This window comes from Heterodontus francisci, chromosome 24 (assembly GCF_036365525.1).
Source record: "Heterodontus francisci isolate sHetFra1 chromosome 24, sHetFra1.hap1, whole genome shotgun sequence".
Lineage (NCBI taxonomy): Eukaryota > Metazoa > Chordata > Chondrichthyes > Heterodontiformes > Heterodontidae > Heterodontus > Heterodontus francisci.
This window is the reverse complement of record NC_090394.1, coordinates 10,166,098-10,189,909: the sequence shown is the minus strand read 5'-3', so window position 1 is coordinate 10,189,909 and position 23,812 is coordinate 10,166,098. Positions and strand designations below refer to the sequence as shown.

At 44.1% G+C, this 23,812-nt stretch overlaps 1 protein-coding gene across 1 annotated transcript in view; it reads right to left on the bottom strand.

Annotated features, from left to right (window-relative positions):
• Positions 1–23,812, bottom strand: part of eef2kmt (eukaryotic elongation factor 2 lysine methyltransferase) — an 84,778-nt gene that overhangs the window by 27,646 nt on the left and 33,320 nt on the right. The window contains exons 5-6 of the mRNA XM_068055661.1: positions 19,459–19,592; positions 18,563–18,873 (exon numbers count right to left, since the gene is read on the bottom strand). Of these exons, the coding sequence (XP_067911762.1) occupies positions 18,563–18,873; positions 19,459–19,592 (445 nt within the window). The remainder of the gene's footprint in view (positions 1–18,562; positions 18,874–19,458; positions 19,593–23,812) is intronic.

The window sequence follows — 23,812 nt, the reverse complement described above, 5'->3', positions numbered from 1 at the left end:
GATGATATCTTAGAAGGTTTCTCAAATGAGTCCATATGGTGGAACGTAAAAGCAAAAAGGGGGCAGTCACTTGACTGGGAGTGTAGTAAAGGCCTCCAAACAGTCAGGGAGAGATAGAGGAGCAGATTTGTAGTCAAATCTCAGAGAGGTGTCAAAATAATAGGGTAGTAATAGTAGGGGATTTCAACTTCCCCAATATTAATTGGGATAGTCTTAGTGCCAATGGTTAAAGGGGGCAGAATTCTTAAAGTGCATCCAGGAGAGCTTTTTGAGCTAATCATAGGGAATGAAGACGGACAAGTGGTAGAAGTGTCAGTGGGGGAGCATTTCGGGGATAGTGACCATAACTCTATAAGATTTAAGGTAGTTATGGAAAAGGACAAAGATGGATCGGAAAGAAAGGTACTGAATTGGGGGAAGACTGATTTCAATAAGATTAAAACAGGAATCTGGCCAAAGTGGACTGGGAACACCTACTTGTGGGAAAGTCTACATCTGACCAGTGGAAGTCATTCAAAAGGGAAATAGTGAGAGTTTGAGGCCAACATGTTCCCGTAAAGGTGAAGGGTAGGACCAATAAACCCAGGGAACCCTGGATGTCAAGGGATACAGAGGATTGGATAAGGAAAAAAAAGGAGGCTTATGGCAGATTCAGAGGGCTGAAAACAGCAGAGGCCCTACAGGAGTATAGAAAGTGTAGTGGGATACTGAAAAAAGTAATTAGGAGAGTGAAGAGGGGGGCATGAAAAAACACTGGTGGGCAAGAGGATAACCAGGGAAAGAGTAGGGCCCATTATGGATCAAAGTGGCAATCTGTGTGTGGAGCCGCAGGATGTAGGTGAGGTTTTAAATGATTACCTTTCATCTGTGTTCACTATGGAGAAGGATGATGTAGGTGTAGAGATCAGGGAGGGGGATTGTGATATACTCGAACAAATTAGCATTGAAAGGGAGGAGGTATTAGAGGTTTTAGCGGGCTTAAAAGTGGATAAATTCCCAGGCCCAGATGAGATGTATCCCAGGCTATGTGAGGCAAGGGATGAGACAGCAGGGGCTCTGACACAAATTTTCAAATCCTCTCTGGCCACAGTAGAGGTGCCAGAGGAATGGAGGACAGCGAATGTGATACCATTATTCAAGAATGGTAATAGGGATAAACCAGGTAATTACAGGCCAGTGAATCTAACATCAGTGGTAGGGAAACTGAGGGACAGAATTAATCTCCACTTGGAGAGGAAGGGATTAATCAAGGATAATCAGCATGGCCTTGTCAGGGGGAGATCATGTCTAACAAATTTGATTGAATTTTTTGAGGAGGTGACTAGATGTGTAAATGAGGGTAAAGCAGTTTATGTAGTCTACATGGACTTTAGTAAGGCTTTTGATAAGGTCCTGCAAGGGAGATTGGTCAAGAAGGTAAGAGCCCATGGATCCATGGCAATTCGGCAAATTGGATCCAAAATTGGCTTCATGGCAGGAGGCAGAGGGTGATGGCTGAGGGCTGTTTTTGCGATTGGAAGCCTGTGACCAGTGGTGTACCGCAGGGATCGGTGATGGGACCCTTGCTGTTTGTAGTGTACATTAATGATTTAGACGTGAATATAGGAGGTATGATCTGAAAGTTCACAGATGACACAAAAATTGGTGCTGTCGTAAACAGTGAGGAAGAAAGCCTTACATTACAGGACAATATAGATGGGCTGGTAAGATGGGCAGAGCAGTGGCAAATGGAATTTAATCTTGAGAAGTGTGAGGTGATGTATTTTGGGAGGACTAACAAGACAAGGGAATATACAATGGAATGCAGGACCCTAGGAAATACAGAGGATCAGAGGGACCTTGGTGTACATGTCCATAGATCACTGAAGGCAGCAGCACAGGTTGATAAGGTGGTTATTAAGACCTATGGGATACTTGCCTGTATTAGCCGAGGCATAGAATATAAAAGCAGGGAGGTTATGATGGAGCTATATAAAACGCTAGTTAGGCCACAGGTGGAGTACTGTGTACAGTTCTGGTCGCCACACTACAGGAAGGATGTGATTGCAGTGGCAAAGGTACAGAGGAGACTCAGCAGGATGTTACCTGGACTGGAGCATTTCAGCTATGAAGAGAGACTGGATAGGCAACGGTTCTTTTCCTCAGAGCAGAGAAGGCTGAGGGGGAACCTTATTTAGGTATACAAAGTTATGAGCAGCATCGATAGGAAGAAACTTTTTCCCTTAGCGGAGGTGTCAATAACCAGGGGACATAAATTTAAGTAAAAGCAAAATACTGCGGATGCTGTGACATAAATTTAAGGTAAGGTGCAGGAGGTTTAGAGGGGATTTGAGGAAAGATTTTTTCACCCGAGGGTGGTTGGAATCTGGAATACACTGCCTGAAGGGGTGGTAGAGGCAGGAACCCTCACAACATTTGAGAAGTATTTAGATGAGCACTTGAAACGCCATAGCATACAAGGCTACGGGCCAAGTGCTGGAAGATGGGATTAGAATAGATAGGTGCTTGATGGCCAGCACAGACACGGTGGACCGAAAGGCCCATTTCTCTGCTTTATAACTCAATGACTCCATCAACAGCATTGCCCTCATCAATCCTCTGTTAACTCCTCAAAAAACTCCAGCAAGTTAGTGAAACATGATTTTCCCTTAAGAAAGCCATGCTGGCTTTCGTTAATTAACTCGTATTTGTCCATGTGACTATTGATTTTGTCCCTAATTATTTTTTCAAGATGTTTTCCCACCACTGAAGTTAAAATGACTGGCCTGTGGTTGCTGGGCTTATCTTTACATCCTTTTTTGAACAAGGGTGTAATGTTTGCAATTCTCCAGTCCTCTGGCACCACCCTCGAGTCTAAGACTGAAAAATTATGACCAGTGCCTCTGTAATTTCCACCCTCACTTTCCTCAATATCCTAGGATGCATCTCATCTGGCCCTGGTGCTTTATCCACTTTAAATACAGACAGCCTATCTAATACTTCTTTGTCAATTTTAAACCCCTCTAGTGTCTGACTTACCTCCTCTTTCAACATTGCCTCAGTTGCATCTTCTTCCTTGGTAAAGACAGATGCAAAGTATTCATTTAATACCTCAGCTGCGCCCTCTGCCTCCACATGTAAATTCCCTTTCTGGTCCCTAATCTGCTCCACTCCTCCTTTTACCACCCTTTTACTATTTATATGCCTATAGAAAACTTTGGATTTCCTTTAATGCTAGCTGCCAGTGTCTATTCATGCTCTCTCTTTGCTTCTCTTATTTGCTTTTTCACTTCCTCTCTGGAGCTTCTATATTCAGCCTGGTTCTCAATAGTATTTTCTACCTGGCATCTGTCATAAGCACACTTTTTCTTCTTTATCTTAATCTCTACCTCTTTTGTCATCCAGGGAGCTCTGGATTTGTTTGCCTCACTTTTCACCCTTCAAGGGAACATACCTTGACTGTGCTCGAACTATCTCTTCTTTGTAGGTAGCCCATTGCCCGGTTTTCCTGCTAGCTTTTGACTCCAATTTCTACGTCCCAGCTCCATTCTTATCCCATTGAAGTTGGCCTTTCCCCAGTTAATTATTTTTACCCTGGATTGTTCTTTGTCCTTTTCCATAGTCAACCTAAACCTGATGATACAATGATCACTATTCCCTAAATGCTCTCCTACTGATACTTGATCCACTTGGCCCACCTCATTCCCAAGAACCAGGTCTAGCTGTGCCTCCTTTCTCATTGGACTGGCGACACTGTTGTCAAAAACTTTCCTGAACACACTCTAAGAACTCTTGCCCCTCAATGGCCTTTACACCACTGTTATCCCAGTCTATGTTTGGATAATTAAAGTTTCCCAATATAACTACCCTATAATTTTTGCACCTCTCTGTAATCTCCTTGCAAATTTGTTCCTCCATGTCCTTCCCACTATCTGGTGGCCAATAGACAACACTGAGCAATGTAACCGCACCTTTTTTGTTCCTTAGCTCTGGCCAAATTGATTCTGACCTCGACCCCTCTGGGGACATCCTTTTTCTCCAGCACTACAATGCTCTCCTTAATCAATATTGCCACCCCTCCCCCTTTTTTCCCTTTCCTATATTTCCTGAACACTTAGTGTCCAGGAATATTTAACACCCAGTCCTGCCCTTCTTTGAGCTGGGTCTCTGTTATTGCCACAACATCATATTTCGACATGGCAATCTGCGCCTGTACCTCACCACTCTTATTAACCATACTTTGTGCAATCACATACATGCACATTAACCCTGATTCATACTTTGTTACTTTCTCCCTTACTGTGACCCCACCGAATAACCTATTCCCTACTCTTGTGCTATTTATCCCCCCCCCAGTATTCTGTGCATCTTGGTATTCCTCTCTGATACTTGCTCCTGGTTCCCACGCCCCAGATAAGTTACCAGTTTTGCTTCCCTCCAATCTGAGCTCCCTCTCAGGTTCCCATCCCCCTGACAATTTAGTTTAAACCCTCCCAATAGCACTAGCAAATCTCCCTGCGCGGATATTCATCCCAGTCCTGCTAAGATACAACCCTTCCATCTTGTACAGGTCCCACCTGCCCCAGAACCGGTCCCAATGTCTCAGAAATCTGGTGCCCTCCCTCCTACACCAGTTCTCCATGTGTTGAATTGCTCAATTCTCCTATTCTTATGCTCACTTGTACATGGGACTGGGAGTAATCCTGAGATTACTACTTTTCAGGTCCTGCTTTTTAATCTCCTTCCTAGCTCCCTAAGATCTGCTTTCAAGACCTCATCCCTCTTCTTACCTATGTCATTGGTACCAATGTGGACCACGACTTCTGGCTGTTCACCCTCCCCCAGAAGAATGTCCTGCAGCCACTCCATGACATCCTTGACTCTGGCTCCAGGGAGGCAACAGACCATCCTGAAGTCAAGTTTACTGCCCCAGAAACGCCTGTCTGTTCCCCTAACTAATGAATCCTCTATCACTAATGTTCTTTCACTCCTCTTCCTTCCCTCCCGTGCAGCTGTGCCACCTGTGATGCCACAAACTTGGCTGTGACTGCACTCCTCTGAGGAACCCTCACCAGTATCCAAAATGGAAAACCTATTAGCGAGTGAGATCGTCTCAGTGGACTCCTGCATTACCTGCCTGGTTTTCTTAGACTGCCTGGCGGTCACCATTCCCTATCTGCCTGCGGTGTGTCCACTTCCCTAAACGTACTATCCATGTAGTCCTCAACCTTGCGGGTGCACAGTGACTCCAGCCGCTGCTCAAGTTCCGAAAACCAGAGCTCAAGCTTCTGCAGCCGGTGACACTTCCTGCAGATGTGTTCGTCTAGGTCACGTGGTGCTTCCATGACTTCCCACATACCACAAGCTGTACATTCCACTTGGCAGAGCTGCCCTGCCATACCTTAACTTTACAGACTATTTATTATAAGTAGAATAGCTAAACCTATTGCAACTGGGAGGAGTTTGGGACTTTTAACCAAAAAGATTTCACCATCAAAGAGGACACTGTATAACATATAAGTGTGGTTTGAGGTTTTCAAGTATTTTAATAAGTAAAGAAAATACTTTTCTTTGTAATTTGGAGCTACTTACAAAGTACTATCTCGGTTATGAGAATTTTTGGGGGGCTAAGTTCATGCATGCCAAAGAACTGGCAGTTAAATATTGCAGGATAGAACATATTTAGTAAGGATAGACAGGAAGAGGGGAAGAGGGTTGCTGCAATAATTAGGGATAACATAATGACAGTAGAGTAAGGTAGAAACAGAATCTATATGGATTGTGATAAAAGGATAAGAAGGGGTTGACCACACTAATAGGGGTATACTACGCACCACCGGAAGGGAAGTTGAGAAAGAAATATGTAAACATAGGAACATAGGAAATAGGAGCTGAGTAGGCCATTCGGCCCCTCGAGCCTGCTCCGCCATTCAACTACATCATGGCTGATCTTCTACCTCAACTCCATTTTCTCATACTATCCCCAAATTCCTTGATACCTTTAATATTTAGAAATCTATCTGCTGAACATACTCAATGACTGAGCCTCCACAGCCCTCTGGGGTAGTGAATTCCAAAGATTCACCACCCATTGAGTGAAGTGTAAACTAATATATGAAGTAAACTAACATATATCTGAGTAAATTAATACATGAGTGACTGAAAGACATAGAATATCTTAATTACTCTCAAACTGACAAGAAGAGATGGGGGCGGGGAAAGGAAATGCAATGTTTTCTGTGTGTACAAGACTCCTTTCTTACCCCAATATACAAGAAGTCCAACAAGGTAGCGTCATGCTAGGCCCCAACCAGCCAAGACCGAGGTACATTGATTTTTAACTGTGTTAGAGCGAGAAAATGACTCGTTCAACAGATCAGCCGAGGCTGGAAAATATATTTGCATATTAACAGACGGTGATTGGAAGGACAAAGGACCATTCCCTAATACATTCAACCCACAATGGGCCTTGATCACCAGGTATTGTGTAAGAGGAGCATTCCAGAGACTGCCAAGGTGATAAAATCCAAGACGTGGTCAGACCAGTTATTCACATGACTAACCTGCTTAGCAACCTGGGGTTTTCTGAATTGTACAAACAGTTTGAACTCAGAGAGTGTCTGTTTGCTCCTGTACTGAGAGGATCTCTCCTGTCTGCTCCCATCTCTTTCTCACAAGCCTCTGAATCCACTGAAGATACATGGACCCCAAGAGAGAAAAGTCTCCTACAGTGAACAGGTTTAAGAAGAATACTGGGCCCCAATGAAAAACAAGAACTATCAAGGACTCTACAGCGAGCTCAGAGAACTAGAACAAAAACTCTTCAGATATTGTCTCAAACTTTTCCACTTGATTTTTCTTCTGCTCTTTTCTGTCTCTATTTGCATGTGTCTATCACGTATGCATGCTAGCGTGGGTGCACTGTTAGGCATTAACAGAATTAATTTAATAAAGTAAATTTCAACCTCCCCTCTTTAAACCTAAGAAAACCTGTTGTGCTGGTTTCTTTGCCTTATAATTAGAAAGCTAAAAACACAGTGTGTTTAAAAATAAAACCCTGTTATGGTAAGACCAGGTGAAGGCTGAGAGGAACCCCTAGATACCTTTCTCACCTGGTCGTAACTGAAATTTGGGTGCAAGCATCCGGAATTGACCCACAGACAAATGAGAGAAATTGGAAGTGGGAAGCAAAATTGTTCCCAATCAAAAAAAAGCAAGATTTCAATACAGGTTTTCATGTGGTTCTATGTGCTTGAATACTAACATCTCTGCGACTGAAGCTAGTAGTTCTCCAAGCCAGGGTGAAGTAATTTGGGATAAGTTAAAAGCACTGTCTATGGAGGAGTTGAGCAAAATGGCTGAGCAATGTAGGATCACTGTACGTGGCAAGGCTAGGAAGTCTGAACTCCTAAGGCTAGTGGCCAACCATTTTTCCCTTGAATCTGAAGAAGCAGAAACAGTGTTAGAAGTAGACCCAGACAGGGTATTGTTAGCAAAGATACAATTAGAACAGAGGAAACTTGAATTTGAGGAAAGAGAGAAAGAAAGAGCCTTCCAGAAGGAAAGTGAATAAAATTAAAGACAGAGAGGGAGAGAGAAAGAATATTCCAGAAAGAATGCGAGCAAAGAGAGCTGAAGCGGCTTGAGTAAACTAGGGGGCGACAGAGTAACCCCAGTGAAAGCATGGCCAATGTGGAGGAGCACAACTGTTAAAACTAGCTCAACTAACTCCAAAATTCAATCAGGAAGATGTAGAAGAGTTTTTTGTGTCCTTTGAGAAACTGGTAAGGCAACTAAAATGGTCAGCTGAGACCTGGCCTCTCTTACTACAAAGCAAGCTAACTGGAAAAGCCCATGAGGTTTATTCCCTGTTGCCAGATGAGAGTTCATCAAATTATGAACTGACAAAAAATGCTATCCTTGGGGCACATGAATTAGTACCCGAAGCCTATCGCCAAAGGTTCAGAGCCCTCAAGAAGTAATCTAATCAAACTTATCTGGAGCTTGAAAGAAGTAAGCAGCTGGTTTTTGACCAGTGGCTGAGGGCTCTTAAAAGTATAACTCAGCTATGAGAATCTCAGAGAAATAATTCTGTTAGAGGAATTTAAACACTCTCTCCCACTTTCCATCAGGACCCATGTCTAGGAGCAGCGGGTCCAGAAAGCCCGGCAAGCGGCTGTTCTGGCCAATGGGTTTGCTTTAATTTATAAGTCGGTTTCCCAGGGGAGAACCTTTTCTAATCACCCCCATAAATCCGAAAAGGACAAAGGGTGGGAAGGTGATAGGAGCCCAGGCAGTCCTGGGAGAGAAAGAAAAGCAGGAGATACGAGGACCCTCCTCTAGCCAAAAAGGAAGGTGCTGTGAGCAAGAGTGAGACCCGGAGACCTGTGTGCTTCCATTGTAATAAAGCAGGGCATTTAAAAGCTGACTGCTGGAAACTAAAGGGAAAACCCGTCGGGTTAATCAGGGCACACCCGCTCAGTGAAGAAGGGACCCTGATGGAAAGCACAGCAGAACAAGCTGTGGCTTTAACTGCAGTAAGAGTGAGACCCAGGAAGTTTACGGCTGCAAGTGCAGGAAAATTTAATAGGATTCCTGAAGGTTATCAGGGTATTGTGTCTGAAGGGAGAGTAACCCCATACCCCTCGAGTAGGGCAAGCAAGCCCATAGCAATTCTCAAGGACACAGGGGCCACTAGATCCCTTTTATTGGGAAAAGGCCTGACCTTTCTCCCAGAGAGTGCAGTGAACACCAGAATGGTGGTGAATGGTATTGGAAGGCAGTGTATGCCTGTACCTGTACACTGGGTTCACCTGGAGTGCAACCTAGTTTCGGAACCGGTGACCATAGGGATTGTCCCTAGTTTGCCTGTGGACGGGGTTGACCTGCTCCGAGGTAATGATCTGGTGGGGGAAGAAGGTTGCAGCTGCCCCCCGAGTAGTGAAAGAAAGACCGCAGGAGGTCAGAGAGACAGGGCAGTTGCAGGAGACGGTCCCCTGCAGTTTCCCTGCATGTGTAGTGGATCAGGCCATGATCAAACCAGCTCCCCCAGAGGAAACTGAATTGGCACTGCAGGCAGATGACCATGAGGTTTGCCTGTCTAAGACTTTCTTTGGAAAGTTAGGAGACCCAGGGAATGAATTAAATGGCTTTTCCCCAGCTGAGGCTCAGCAAGCTGACCCAGTATTACAAGACTTAGAACAGGCTGCCCAGTCTGAAAGTGAAGCAGAGGGAGTCCCTGACTGCTACCATTTAAAGAATGAGGTACTGATGAGGAAATGAAGTTCTCTTCACAGACCTGAGAGCAAGGAGTGGATGATAGTTCACCAGTTTTTTTTTTAGAGATACAGCACTGAAACAGGCCCTTCGGCCCACCGAGTCTGTGCCGACCATCAACCACCAATTTATACTAATCCTACACTAATCCCATATTCCTACCACATCCCCACCTGTCGCTATATTTCCCTACCACCTACCTATACTAGTGACAATTTATAATGGCCAATTTACCTACCAACCTGCAAGTCTTTTGGCTTGTGGGAGGAAACCGGAGCACCCGGAGAAAACCCACGCAGACACAGGGAGAACTTGCAAACTCCACACAGGCAGTACCCAGAATTGAACCCGGGTCGCTGGAGCTGTGAGGCTGCGGTGCTAACCACTGCGCCACTGTGCTGCCACAGTTAGTGGTGCCACAGAGGTACCAGGGAGAAATATTAAGTAGGGCCCACGAGACTATAGTGACTGTACATGCTGGTATACGAAAGACCAAAGCCTGCATAAGACAGCAGTTTGACTGGTCAAAACTCCACAAAGATGTGGTGGAAAAATGCATGAGTTGCCACATGTGTCAGATTGAGGGGAAACCCAACCTACAGTGAACCCTGCACCCCTAAGTCTCATACCAGTGATAGGAGGACCCTCCAACAGAGGGCTGGTGAACTATAAGGGACCCCCACTGAGAACAAAAGGGGGCAGGCTGGCACAAGGCTGGCAAAAGGTTAGACAGAAAAGGGGAAAAAGTGACCAAGAGGGCAGGTTAAAGGAAGTCCGGGAGGAATCCCAGATGAAAACCCTGACAAATTTGAAAAGTTAGACCCCACATCCTCCTTTGTAAATGCAGACACTAGAAGCACCCCACCAGAGCTGCTAACAGCATTTACAGGAACCTGCAGAGACAAAGAAAGACCTCTAGGGGGCACAGAAACTGTGAGGATGATGCCTCACCTAGTCGAAATGTCACACTGGAGTGCAGTAGAGTCTGCACAAATACCTGCAGGCTGGAGTGTCCCAGAGGACAAAGGAGAGATTAGCAAAGAATCCTCCCCCGCAGTCAGAAAAAAGAAAACCATCCATCCCACAAAAGTCAACGGCCTTTGCATGACTCAGCAAAGCACTGAAGTAGAGTTCAGGATAGACCCGCCCACTACTGACTCTCCTGGGAAAATAAAATTACCTCAGCAGGAACAAAGACCCTAGGCAGCCATGGAAATGGGCAAATGGAGGAGAAACTTCCCCAAAAAAGAACCACGCTTATTGAGATGCCAAAAATGGGGCGATTTTGATAAGTTTTAGGATTTGTGAATGAATGAGAGAAATGCATGGGTTTTTTTCTGTATCTTATATTTTCTCTCGACCCTTTTGAGGAAATGCACTTTTCTCAAATCACATTTCATTCCACTGACTGTAGAGGTGTCATGCTAGGCCCCAACATGCCATAAACTGAGGCACATGGATTTTGACATGAACATTGATTTTTAACTGTTGTTGGAGCGAGGAAATTACTTGTTAAACAGGTCAGCCAAGGCTGGAAAAGACGGCAAAGTGATGCAGTGGTTAGCACCGCAGCCTCATAGCTCCAGCGACCCGGGTTCAATTCTGGGTACTGCCTGTGCGGAGTTTGCAAGTTCCCCCTGTGACCGTGTGGGTTTCCGTCGGGTGCTCTGGTTTCCTCCCACAGCCAAAGACTTGCAGGTTGATAGGTAAATTGGCCATGGTAAATTGCCCCTAGTGTAGGTATGTGGTAGGAGAATTGAGGGAAGGTGGGGATGTGGTAGGAAATATGGGATTAATGTAGGATTAGTATAAATGGGTGGTTGTTGGTCAGCACAGACTTGGTGGTGTATCTCTCTATGATCTATTTGCATATTAACAGTCAGTGATTGGAAGGACAAAGGACCATTCCCTGACACATTCAATCCACAATGGGCCTTGATCACCAGGTATTTTGTGTAAGAGGAGCATTCCAGAAACTGCTAAAGTGATACAATCTAAGACAATGTCAGACCAGTTAGTCACATAACTAACCGACCTGGCCATCTGGGGTTTTCTGAATTAAACTCGAGAGTGTCTATTTGCTCCTGGACTGAAGATCTCTCCTGTCTGCTCTCATTGCTTTCTCACAAGCCTCTGAATCCACTGAAGACACATGAACCCCAAGTGGAAAACGTCTCGTACAGCGAACAAGGTTTAAGAAGAATACTGGGCCCCAAGGAAAAACAAGAACTATCTACAATCAAGGACTCTACAGTGAGCTCGAAGAACCATAACAAAAACTCTTCAGATATTGCCTCAAACTTTTCCACTTTATTTTTCTTCTGCTCTTTTCTGTCTCTATTTGCATGTATGTATCGCATATGCATGCTAGCGTGGGCAAGTCGTGTATCTGTAGGCATCAACCAAATTAGAGTTTAAGTTTAATAAATTTCAACTTTTCCTTTCTAAAACTAAGAAAACCTGTTTGTGTTGGTTTCTTTGCCTTATAATTGGAAAGCGGTGAACAAGGATTCACCAAGGGGTAGCTAAAAACACTGCTGAAAAAAAAAAACCCTGTTACGGTAAGACCAGGTGAAGGCTGAGAGGGACCCCTAGACACCTTTCTCACCTGGTCGTAACAGTAGGAATAACTGCTGGACCAAGTAATGGGAAATAAACCAGAGCAAATAAGAACATAAGAACTAGGAGCAGGGGTAGGCCGTCCGGCCCCTCGAGCATGCTCCGCCATTCAATAAGATCATGGCTGATCTTTTCGTGGACTCAGATCCACTTACCCGCTCTCTCACTGTATCCCTTAATTCCTTTATTGTTCAAAAAGATATCTACCTTAGCTTTAAAAACGTTTACTGAAGTAGTGTCAACTACTTCACTAGGCAAGGAATTCCATAGATTAACAACCCTCTGGGTGAAGAAGTTCCTTCTCAATTCAGTCCTAAATCTGCTCCCTCTAATCTTGAGGCTATGCCCTCTTGTCCTAGCTTCACCTGCCAGTGGAAACATCCTCTCTACTTGTATCTTATCTATTCCCTTCATAATTTTATATGTTTCTATAAGATCCCCCCTCATTCTTCTGAACTCCAATGAATATAATCCCAATCTACTCAGTCTCTCCTCATAAGCCAACCCCCTCAACTCCGGAATTAACCTAGTGCAGTAAATAAGAGCAGTAAATGTAGGGGTACACCTAGGCAATAGTGTTAATGACATAATAAGATTTAAAATAATGATTGTGAAAGATACATGTTAGACAAAGACCAAAGTAACAAATTGGAAAACAGGTAATTTGGGGATGAGAATGGAACCAGAGAAGGAACACCGTAAAACAAATTGACAGACAAAAAATAGCAATGTGAAATATTTAAATATTTAAAAGATCAGCAGAGGTCAAAGTGAAATGTATTCTGTTAAAAACACCTAGCCAATAATGAGACAACCCATGGATGAATAAAGCTAAGGGTAAAATTGAAAGTAAAGAAAAAGCCATATATACTAAAAACATTAGCAGTAAAGGAGAGGATGATAAAAGAGAATGAAATGAGGTGAGGAAAATCAGCAGGAGCTACAAAAATAAATTATCAAGAAACATTACATGTATGGCGTAGATAAGCAGTGGCAAAAATTTTAAAAAAATTATTCAAAACTTCTGAGCGAAGAGTGAAGTGTAGCAGATTTCAGGAGGACATTGGTGAAATGGGAAGACATGAACGCAAATGAATGCAGAGAAGTGTGCAGTGATGTATTTGGAAGGAAGAATAAGGAGGCACTATAAACTGAAATGGGGATAAGACCTGAGGGTTTCTGCACAAATCTTTGAAGGTGGCAAGACATGTTGATGTGGCTGTTTAAAAAAAAACATACGGGATCCTTGGTTTTACAAATGTTCTAAAAAAAAATAGAGGTTTAAGGAAGTTATGACAAACCTTGAGAAATCACTGGTTAGGCCTCAGCTAGAATATTGTGCTCAATTCTGGCCACGACACTTTTGGAAGAATGTCAAAGCCCTTGACAGGGAGCAGAGGTTATTTACTAGAATGATACCAGGGACGAGAAACTTCACTGTGGAAAGACTACAGAAGCTGAGGTTGTTTTCTTTAGAGCAGGGAAGATTAGAGCAGGGGATATTTAATAGAGGTGTTCAAAATTATGAGGGGATGGAGTTGATTGGGAGAAACTGTTTCCATTGGGGCAGGTAGGGTGGTAACCAGAGGACATAGAAAAGAACTAGGTGAAGAGGAAACAGTTCTTCTGCGCCATTTGTTATGACCATGACTGCACTGCCTGAGAGGGGAGTGAAACTGGTGTCGAGTAGCTTTTTTTTTTTCCTTTTTTTTTTTCTTTTTTTTTCATTGCAGCAGCTTTTTCGGGAGCAGAGAGTGCGAGCGAGTGAGCAGCTGGGAAGGTCAGTTTAAAGTAAACTTAATTTCCTTTTGTTTTCGGTGGAGACCAGGGGGCTGCTGGGTAAGTAAAACCCTATATATTTGGGCCGTTTAAAATAACTTGCCTTTCATTGCAGCAGCTTTTTCGGGAGCAGAGAGTGCGAGCGAGTGAGCAGCTGGGAAGGTCAGTTTAAAGTAAACTTAATTTCCTTTTGTTTTCGGCAGAGACCAGAGGGCTGCTGCGTAAGTAATACCCGATATATTTGGGCCGTTTCTGAACCCGAGACACTACACCTGTAGTGTCTCCCACCCGCCCTCCTCCTCTAACCAAAAAAAAAGGACTCGGTGGTGTGTAGATAAGGTAAGGCTTTTTCTATTTCTCTTTTTTGTTTTATCGTGTGATTGGTTAAAAACTTTTCGTTCCTTTTTCATTTAACTAAGTTTAAGCTTCAGATTAAAAATGGCAGGAGATCTCAGACCCGTGACATGCTCTTCTTGCTCAATGTGGCAGCTCAGGGACATGGCTGATGTCCCTGACTCCTTCACGAGCAGGAAGTGTGTCCAGCTGCAGCTCTTGTTAGACCGCATGACGGCTCTGGAGCTGCGGATGGACTCACTTTGGAGCATCCGCGACGCTGAGGAGGTCGTGGATAGCACGTTTAGCGAATTGGTCACACCGCAGAATAGGATTGCTGAGGGAGAAAGGGAATGGGTGACCAAAAGGCAGAGAAAGAGCAGGAAGGCAGCGCAGGTGTCCCCTGCGGTCATCTCCCTCTACAACAGGTATACCGTTTTGGATACTGTTGAGGGAGATGGCTCACCAGGGGAAGGCAGCAGTAGCCAGGTTCATGGCACCGTGGCTGGCTCTGCTGTTCAGAAGGGCGGGAAAAAGAGTGGAAGGGCTATAGTCATAGGGGATTCGATTGTAAGGGGAGTAGATAGGCGGTTCTGTGGTCGAAAACGAGACTCCCGAATGGTATGTTGCCTCCCAGGTGCACGGGTCAGGGATGTCTCAGATCGGCTGCAGAACATTCTGAAGGGGGAGGGTGAACAGCCAGTTGTCGTTGTGCACACAGGCACCAATGATATAGGTAAAAAACGGGATGAGGTCCTACAAGCAGAATTTAGGGAGTTAGGAGCCAAGTTAAAAAGTAGGACCTCAGAGGTAGTAATCTCAGGATTGCTACCAGTGCCACGTGATAGTCAGAGTAGAAATGAAAGAATAGTCAGGATGAATGCATGGCTTGAGAGATGATGCAGGAGGGAGGGGTTCAGACTTTTGGGACATTGGGACCGGTTCTGGGGGAGGTGGGACTATTACAAATTGGACGGTCTACACCTGGGCCGGACTGGAACCAATGTCCTTGGGGGTGCTTTTGCTAACGCTGTTGGGGAGGGTTTAAACTAATGTGGCAGGGGGATGGGAACCAAATGAGGTCAGTGGAGAGTAAGGATGTAGTAACTAAAGCCTGTAAGGAACTAGATAATGAAGTCAGCGTGACTAAGGGAAAGAGTAGGCAGGGAGCAGATGATGAAAGCAAAGGGACTGTTGGTCTGAGGTGTATTTATTTTAATGCAAGAAGTGTAATAGGTAAGGCAGATGAACTTAGGGCTTGGATTAGTACCTGGGAGGATGATGTTATTGCTATTACTGAGACTTGGTTAAGGGAAGGGCATGATTGGCAACTAAATATCCCAGGATACCGATGCTTCAGGCGGGATAGAGAGGGAGGTAAATGGGGTGGAGGAGTTGCATTACTGGTCAAAGAGGATATCACAGCTGTGCTGAAGGAAGGCACTATGGAGGACTCGAGCTGTGAGGCAATATGGGCAGAACTCAGAAATAGGAAGGGTGCAGTAACAATGTTGGGGCTGTACTACAGGCCTCCCAACAGCGAGCGTGAGATAGAGGTACAAATATGTAAACAGATTATGGAAAGCTGTAGGAGCAACAGGGTGGTGGTGATAGGAGATTTTAATTTTCCCAACATTGACTGGGATTCACTTAGTGTTAGAGGTCTAGATGGAGCAGAATTTGTAGGGAGCATCCAGGAGGGTTTTCTAGAGCAGTATGTAAATAGTCCAACTCCGGAAGGGGCCATACTGGACCTGGTGTTGGGGAATGAGCCTGGCCAGGTGGTTGACTTTTCAGTAGGGGACTACTTTGGGAATAGTGATCACAATTCCGTAAGTTTTAGAATACTCATGGACAAAGACGAGAGTGGTCCTAAAGGAAGAGTGCTAAATTGGGGGAAGGCCAACTATACCAAAATTCGGCAGGAGCTGGGGAATGAAGATTGGGAGCAGCTGTTTGAAGGTAAATCCACATTTGATATGTGGGAGGCTTTTAAAGAGAGGTTGATTAGCGTGCAGGAGAGACATGTTCCTGTGAAAATGAGGGGTAGAAATGGCAAGATTAGGGAACCATGGATGACAGGTGAAATTGTGAGACTAGCTAAGAGGAAAAAGGAAGCATACATAAGGTCTAGGCAGCTGAAGAAAGACGAAGCTTTGAAAGAATATCAGGATTGTAGGCGCAATCTGAAACGAGGAATTAAGAGGGCTAAAAGGGGTCATGAAATATCTTTAGCAAACAGGGTTAAGGAAAATCCCAAAGCCTTTTATTCATATATAAGGAGCAAGAGGGTAACTAGAGAAAGGATTGGCCCACTCAAGGACAAAGGAGGAAAGTTATGCGTGGAGTCGGAGAAAATGGGTGAGATTCTAAATGAGTACTTTGCACCGAGGAGAGCGACATGACGGATGTTGAGGTTAGGGACAGATGTTTGATTACTCTAGGTCAAGTCGGCATAAGGAGGGAGGAAGTGTTGGGTATTCTAAAAGGCATTAAGGTGGACAAGTCCCCAGGTCCGGATGGGATCTATCCCAGGTTACTGTGGGAAGCGAGAGAGGAAATAGTTGGGGCCTTAACAGATATCTTTGCAACATCCTTAAGCACGGGTGAGGTCCCAGAGGACTGGAGAATTGCTAATGTTGTCCCCTTGTTTAAGAAGGGTAGCAGGGATAATCCAGGTAATTATAGACCGGTGAGCCTGACGTCAGTGGTAGGGAAGCTGCTGGAGAAGATACTGAGGGATAGGATCTATTCCCATTTGGAAGAAAATGGGCTTATCAGTGATAGGCAACATGGTTTTGTGCAGGGAAGGTCATGTCTTACCAACTTAATAGAATTCTTTGAGGAAGTGACAAAGTTGATTGATGAGGGAAGGGCTGTAGATGTCGTATACATGGACTTCAGTAAGGCGTTTGATAAGGTTCCCCATGGTAGGCTGATGGAGAAAGTGAAGGCGCATGGGGTCCAAGGTGTACTAGCTAGATGGATAAAGAACTGGCTGGGCAACAGGAGACAGAGAGTAGCAGTGGAAGGGAGTTTCTCAAAATGGAGATGTGTGACCAGTGGTGTTCCACAGGGATCCGTGCTGGGACCACTGTTGTTTGTGATATCCATAAATGATTTGGAGGAAAGTATAGGTGGTCTGATTAGCAAGTTTGCAGACGACACTAAGATTGGTGGAGTAGCAGATAGTGAAGGGGACTGTCAGAGAATACAGTAGAATATAGATAGACTGGAGAGTTGGGCAGAGAAATGGCAGATGGAGTTCAATCAGGGCAAATGCGAGGTGATGCATTTTGGAAGATCCAATTCAAAAGTGAACGATACAGTAAATGGAAAAGTCCTGGGGAAAATTGATGTACAGAGAGATTTGGGTGTTCAGGTCCATTGTTCCCTGAAGGTGGCAACGCAGGTCAATAGAGTGGTCAAGAAGGCATACGGCATGCTTTCCTTCATCGGACGGGGTATTGAGTACAAGAGTTGGCAGGTCATGTTACAGTTGTTTTGGACTTTGGTTCGGCCACATTTGGAATACTGCGTGCAGTTCTGGTCGCCACATTACCAAAAGGATGTGGATGCTTTGGAGAGGGTGCAGAGGAGGTTCACCAGGATGTTGCCTGGTATGGAGGGCGCTAGCTATGAAGAGAGGTTGAGTAGATTAGGATTATTTTCATTAGAAAGACGGAGGTTGAGGGGGGACCTGATTGAGGTGTACAAAATCATGAGGGGTATTGACAGGTTGGATAGCAAGAAGCTTTTTCCCAGAGTGGGGGATTCAATTACTAGGGGTCACGAGTTCAAAGTGAAAGGGGAAAAGTTTAGGGGGGATATGCGTGGAAAGTTCTTTACGCAGAGGGTGGTGGGTGCATGGAACGCATTGCCAGCGGAGGTGGTAGACGCGGGCAAGATAGCGTCTTTTAAGATGTATCTAGACAGATACATGAATGGGCAGGAAGTAAAGAGATACAGACCCTTAGAAAATAGGCGACAGGTTTAGAGAGAGGATTTGGAGCGGCGTAGGCTTGGAGGGCCGAAGGGCCTGTTCCTGTGCTGTAATTTTCTTTGTTCTTTGTTCAAATGGAATTGAGTATTAACTTGAAAAAGAAACATTTACATGGTTATGGGGAAAGAGTCAGGGTATTAGAACTAATTGAATAGTTCTACAAAAGAGTCAGCACATGCACAAAGGACAAAATGGCTTAGATTCTATGTCACCGGTGCCTGCCTGAAAGGGAGCACATGCATAGAAATTGAGGGCAGTCATCAACTTCATGGCCAGCAACAAGGCCCGGTGGGAAATTATCGCCTTTTGTGAACATCATAGGTCAACAGTACAGAACTTCTCTGGTAGAGGAATGCTGAAGTTCACAAAATTAGAAACAAACAGCAACGTTAATGAGCTCAATGTCCTCAGGGTTCAAATACTATCCATGAACTATTCTAGTTTTGCTAATGTAGCTATTTTATCTGAAAGTATTGATTAGATCATAGTGTTGTACTTGCAGCCATGCAATATTCTGTACAACTTCCTATTTAGCATCAAGAAAACTGCTAACCTAGAAGAATGAACAGATACCTGTTGCAATAATGATATCTGATTGAAGCTCCGCAGCTTGTTCTCGGGTAACTTCTGACCATTCCAGTCCGACAACAGTAATTTTTGGTCTCTGGCTTTCTTCTGATCCATTGTTATTTTTGACCTCTACTCCACAATCCTTTGGGTTCCAGGTATCTGAATCTAGTAGCAGACCATTACTAACAATATTCTTCCTGAGTTGCTGAAGTACATTTGGATGACAGTCACTGAATATGTACTGCTTGGGGGTGCAAGTCTTGCAGATGGCAATTCCAGTTAGGCCAATTCCACTGCCCAATTCCAAAATGGACCTGATACAGACAAAGCTAACAATTACTTCCTTCAAAAATGGGTCATTGCAGAATGTTAATGGCTGAAAATTAACCAAATAAAATATTTAATTAGATTATAACAGAGCTATAAGCATTTTCCATTTAGTATATAATCTTGTATGCTGATACCTCATTAAATTTTCAAACTATAAATCTGATATTTAAAACATATATATTTGTAATATATAAAAATAGAAAAGTCACAATACAATATATTGTCAGCCAACATTATGTGACGAATTTACCATGACTCCTCAGACGGAGTTCACAATGTCAGAAGATGCATTTGGTGCGATACATAAAGAAAAATCACGGAGCAATTTACTCTACGCCATGCTCATACATCTCCTGGTAACGTGCTGAAGAGCAGCATTGGAAGAAGTACAGTCACTTATTGCCTTAGAAAAAAGTGAAAAATGTGAAACCATAATTTATAAAGGAACAAAATATACTTCAAGTACAAGACAATCAGAAAATAATAATTTCCCTTTAACAGGAGTAAAATCAAAGACCATTGTTGCCACCTTTTTGCTTATTTTATGCATAGATTCTGACAATTCTGACCTGCAATTAAACACCTCAGAGTTTTCCATTGCCCATTCTGCAAAGAACAGTGCAGCTTCCCACGTAACCAGACCAGTAGTTCCTTCAGAGATTATCGCCACATTTTCAGCAAGTCTAATATTCTCTCCTGACAACTGAATAACAATAACAGTCAAAAGCACGGAATTATTTCTCCCACTGCTTTCACTGTGTAACTAAATCACATGGACAATAGAAAGTCATGACATTTTTCTTAACACGCAAACATAAAAAGGTCAATTTTAAACAGACACAACACATTTCACTATATCTAACCATCTACTTATATGTACAGATGCTAATTATAGAATATAATGCCCAGAAATTCAGCTGCCAAGTCTGTACCTTCTCTACCCGAGCCACCTATCAGGTCACCAAAAAGCTTTGCACATCTCTCTTCATAACTATAATCTCTCACTTCTGCTAACATCTGAGTAAATCTACAGTGCCCTTTATCAATTTATTTTTATTCTTCCTAAAATTGAGTAACCAAAACTGTACAGTACTCCAACTATATCCGACAGTCTTGTGCAAGATCAACATTAGGCCTTCCTTTTTATTTCATTGCATACAGCTAGCCTTTTAAGGCCTTAAATGTGTGGTGCAATTTTTTAATAACCTATCTATACTCCAACATGATTCATAGAAAGATAGGTACATAGAAAATAGGAGCAGTAGGTCATTTGGCCCTTTGAGCCTACTTCGCCATTCAACTAGATTTTTGCTGATATACCTCAATGCCATTTTCCCACACTGTCCCCATATCCCTTGCTATCTTTAATATCTAGAAATCTATCGACTTCTGTTTTGAATATGCTCAATGTCTGAGCCTCCACCGCCCTCTGGGGTAGAGAATTCCAAAGATTCATCACCCTCTGAGTGAAGAAATTCGTCCCCATCTCAGTCCTAAATTCTGCTTTGTTTCATTTAAAATCTTTGTTTTTCTTTTCCCTATTCTTTCAAAACATACCATGTCATATTTCTATAAATAAACTGCATCTGCCTATCCTAACAGTCTTTCTGTCCCCCTCTAGGTATTTTTCACCCATTATTCCAATTTGTCATATCAACAAATAACAAATTTCAACATTGTTCCCTCATTCCTAAATTCAGATTATTTATGTGTGCAACAATAACTTTTATTTATATAGCGCCTTTAATGTAACAAAACATCCCAAAGGTGCTTCACAGTATGACACGGAGCCACAAAAGGAGATATTAGGTCAGATGACCAAAAGCTTGGTCGAAGTAGTACGTTTTAAGGAGTGTCTTAAAGGGGAAAAGTGAGGTGGAAAGGTAGAGATGTAGGGAGGGCATTTCAGAGCTTGGGGCCTAGCTTGGGTAGCACCACGACTGTCCCAGCTGGCCAAGTCCTGAAGGACATATCTGCCAGACTGGGCCTGCAGCAGGTGGCGAGGCACCAACAAGAGGGAAAAAACCTACTAGACCTGTCCATGACAGTATTGGTAGGAGTGACCACCACACAATCTTTGTGAAAATGAAGTCCCAACTTCACACTGAGGATACTCTGCATCGTGTTATGTGGCACTGCCATTGTGCTAAATGGGACAGATTCAGAACAGATCTGGTAGCTCAAAACTGGGCATCCATGAGGCGCTGTGAACCATCAGCGGCAGCAGAATTGTATCAAACACAATCTGTAACCACATGACCCAGTATAACCCTCATTCTACTATTACCATCAAGCCAAGGGATTGACCCTGGTTCAATGAGGAGTGCAGGGGAGCATACCAGGAGCAGCACCAGGCATACCCAAAAGGAGATGTCAACCTGATGAAGCTGCAACACAGGACTACATGCATGCTAAACAGCGGAAGCAGCATGCAATAGACAAAGCTAAGCGATCACACCACCAATGGATCAGATCTAAGCTCTGCATTACTGCCACATTCCATCATGGATGGTGGTGGACAATTAAGCAACTAACAGGAGGAGGAGGCTCCACAAGTAACCCCGTCCTCAATGATGGGAGAGTCCAATACATAAGCGCAAAAGACAAGGCTGAAGCATTTGCATCCATCTTCAGCCAAAAGTGCCGAGTGGATGATCCATCTCGGCCTCCTCCTGAAGTCCCCAGCATCACAGATGCCAGTCTTCAGCTAATTTGATTCTGTTACGTGTCATGCAGACCCCCACCTGCCAAGAATGAAGCATATTAATTTTGTCATATGAACATTGATTTTAAACTGTTGCTGGAGTGAAGAAATTACATGTTAAAGAGATCACCAGACACTGGGCTGGAAGGACATTTGCATACGAAAGGACACTGCTTGTGGAGACAAAGGATTATTCCCTGATCCAATTAACCCAAACGGATTTTGATCACCAGACATTGAAGGTGTAAGGAAGCACATTCCAGGGCCTGCTAAGATAATAACATCCACACACCTCGCAGGAGTGTCTGTTCCAAATAAGGAGCTAGTCACATGACTAACCTGCTGGGCAACCTGGAGGTTTTTATTTGTGCCATGCAGAAAGGAACAGAAGGTTTGGCAACTGAAGCTGGAATAAGGAAGCCTCTCTCCTGGCTGTCACTCTCATTTTCGCCCAAGCCACCAGACCCACGGAAGACATGTAAACCTCGAGAGAGAGAGAGAGAGAGAGAGAGAGAGAGAAAAGACTCCGACATCGAAACAATTTGAAGCGTGAACTGGACCCCAACGAGCAGCAGGGCTTACCGGCAATCAAAGACTCCACATTGAACTCAAACGACAGTAAATAACTAACAGATACTGCCTCAAAGTTTTCCCTTTTATTCTTTATACTTTTTGTTTCGATCTGCGCGTGTGTTTGTTGTGTATGCATGCTAGCATGGTCGTGTCGCATATTCGTAGTCGTTAACCGGATTAGAGTTTAAGATTAATAAACTTCTACCTTTCTTGTTTAAATCTAAGGAAACCTGTTTGATTGCTTTGCCTTACAATTGGAGCAATGAACAAGGATTTGCTGAGGGGGAGCTAAAAACAGTGTTTCTAAAATTAAACCCTGTTACGGTTAAACCAGGCAAAGGCTGAGAGGGAACCCCTTCTCACCTGGTCATAACACCAGGTGATATCAAGAAATGGCTGAAAACACTGGATACTGCAAAGGCAACATTCCAGCAACAGTACTGAAGACCTGTGCTTCAGAACTGGCCATGCCCCTAGCCAAGCTATTCCACTACAGTACTGGCATCTACCCGACAATGTGGAAAATTGCTCAGATATGTCCTGCACACAAAAAGCAGGACAAATCCAGTCCAGCCAATTAATGTCCCATCAGGCTACTCTCGATCAACAGCAAAGTGATGGAAGGTGTCGTCGACGGTGCAATCAAGAGCCACTTAAAAAGCAATAACTGCTCACTGATGCTCAGTTTGGGTTCCACCTGGGCCACTCAGCTCCTGACCTCATTACAGCCTTGGTCCAAACATGGACAAAAGAGCTGAACTCAAGAGGTGAGAAGAGAGTGACTGCCCTTGACATCAAGGCAGCATTTGACTGAGTGTGCATCAAGGAGTCCTAGCCAAATTAAGATCAACAGGAATCAGGGGGAAAACTCTCTGCTAGTTGCAGTCATACCTGGCACAAAGGAAGATGGTTGTTGGAGGCCAATCATCTCAGTCCTGGGACATGGCCCCACGTATTCCTCAGGGTAGTGCCCTTGGCCCAACCATCTTCAGCTCCTTCATCAATGGCCTTCCCTCCATGATAAAGTCAGAAGTGGAGATGTTCGCTTACTCCTCAGATACAGAAGCAGCCCATGTTCATATGCAGCAAGACCTGGACAACATTCAGGCTTGGGCTGATAAGTGGCAAGTAACGTTCGCACCACACAAGTGCCAGGCAATGACCATCTTAAACAAGACAGAATCTAACCATCTCTCCTTGGCATTCAACAGCATTACCATCGCTGAATCCCCCACTATCAACATCCTGGGGTTACTATTGACCAGAAACAGAACTGGAGCAGTCACATTAATACCGTGGCTACAGAGCAGGTCAGAGGCTGGGAATTCTGCAGCAAGTAACTCACCTCCTGACTCCCTAAAGCCTGTCAACCATCTAAAGGCACACGTCAGGAGTGTGATGCAATACTGTCCACTTGCCTGGATTAGTGCGGCTCCAACAACATTCAGGAAGCTTGACACAATCCAGGACAAAGCAGCCCGATTGATTGACATCCCATCCACTAACTTCAACAGTAACTCCCTCCACCACTGACGCACAGTGGCAGCAGAGTGTACCATATACAAAATGCGCTTCAGCAACTCACCAAGGCTCCTTCAACAGCACCTTTCAAACCTGCAACTTCTACAATCTAGAAGGACAAGGGC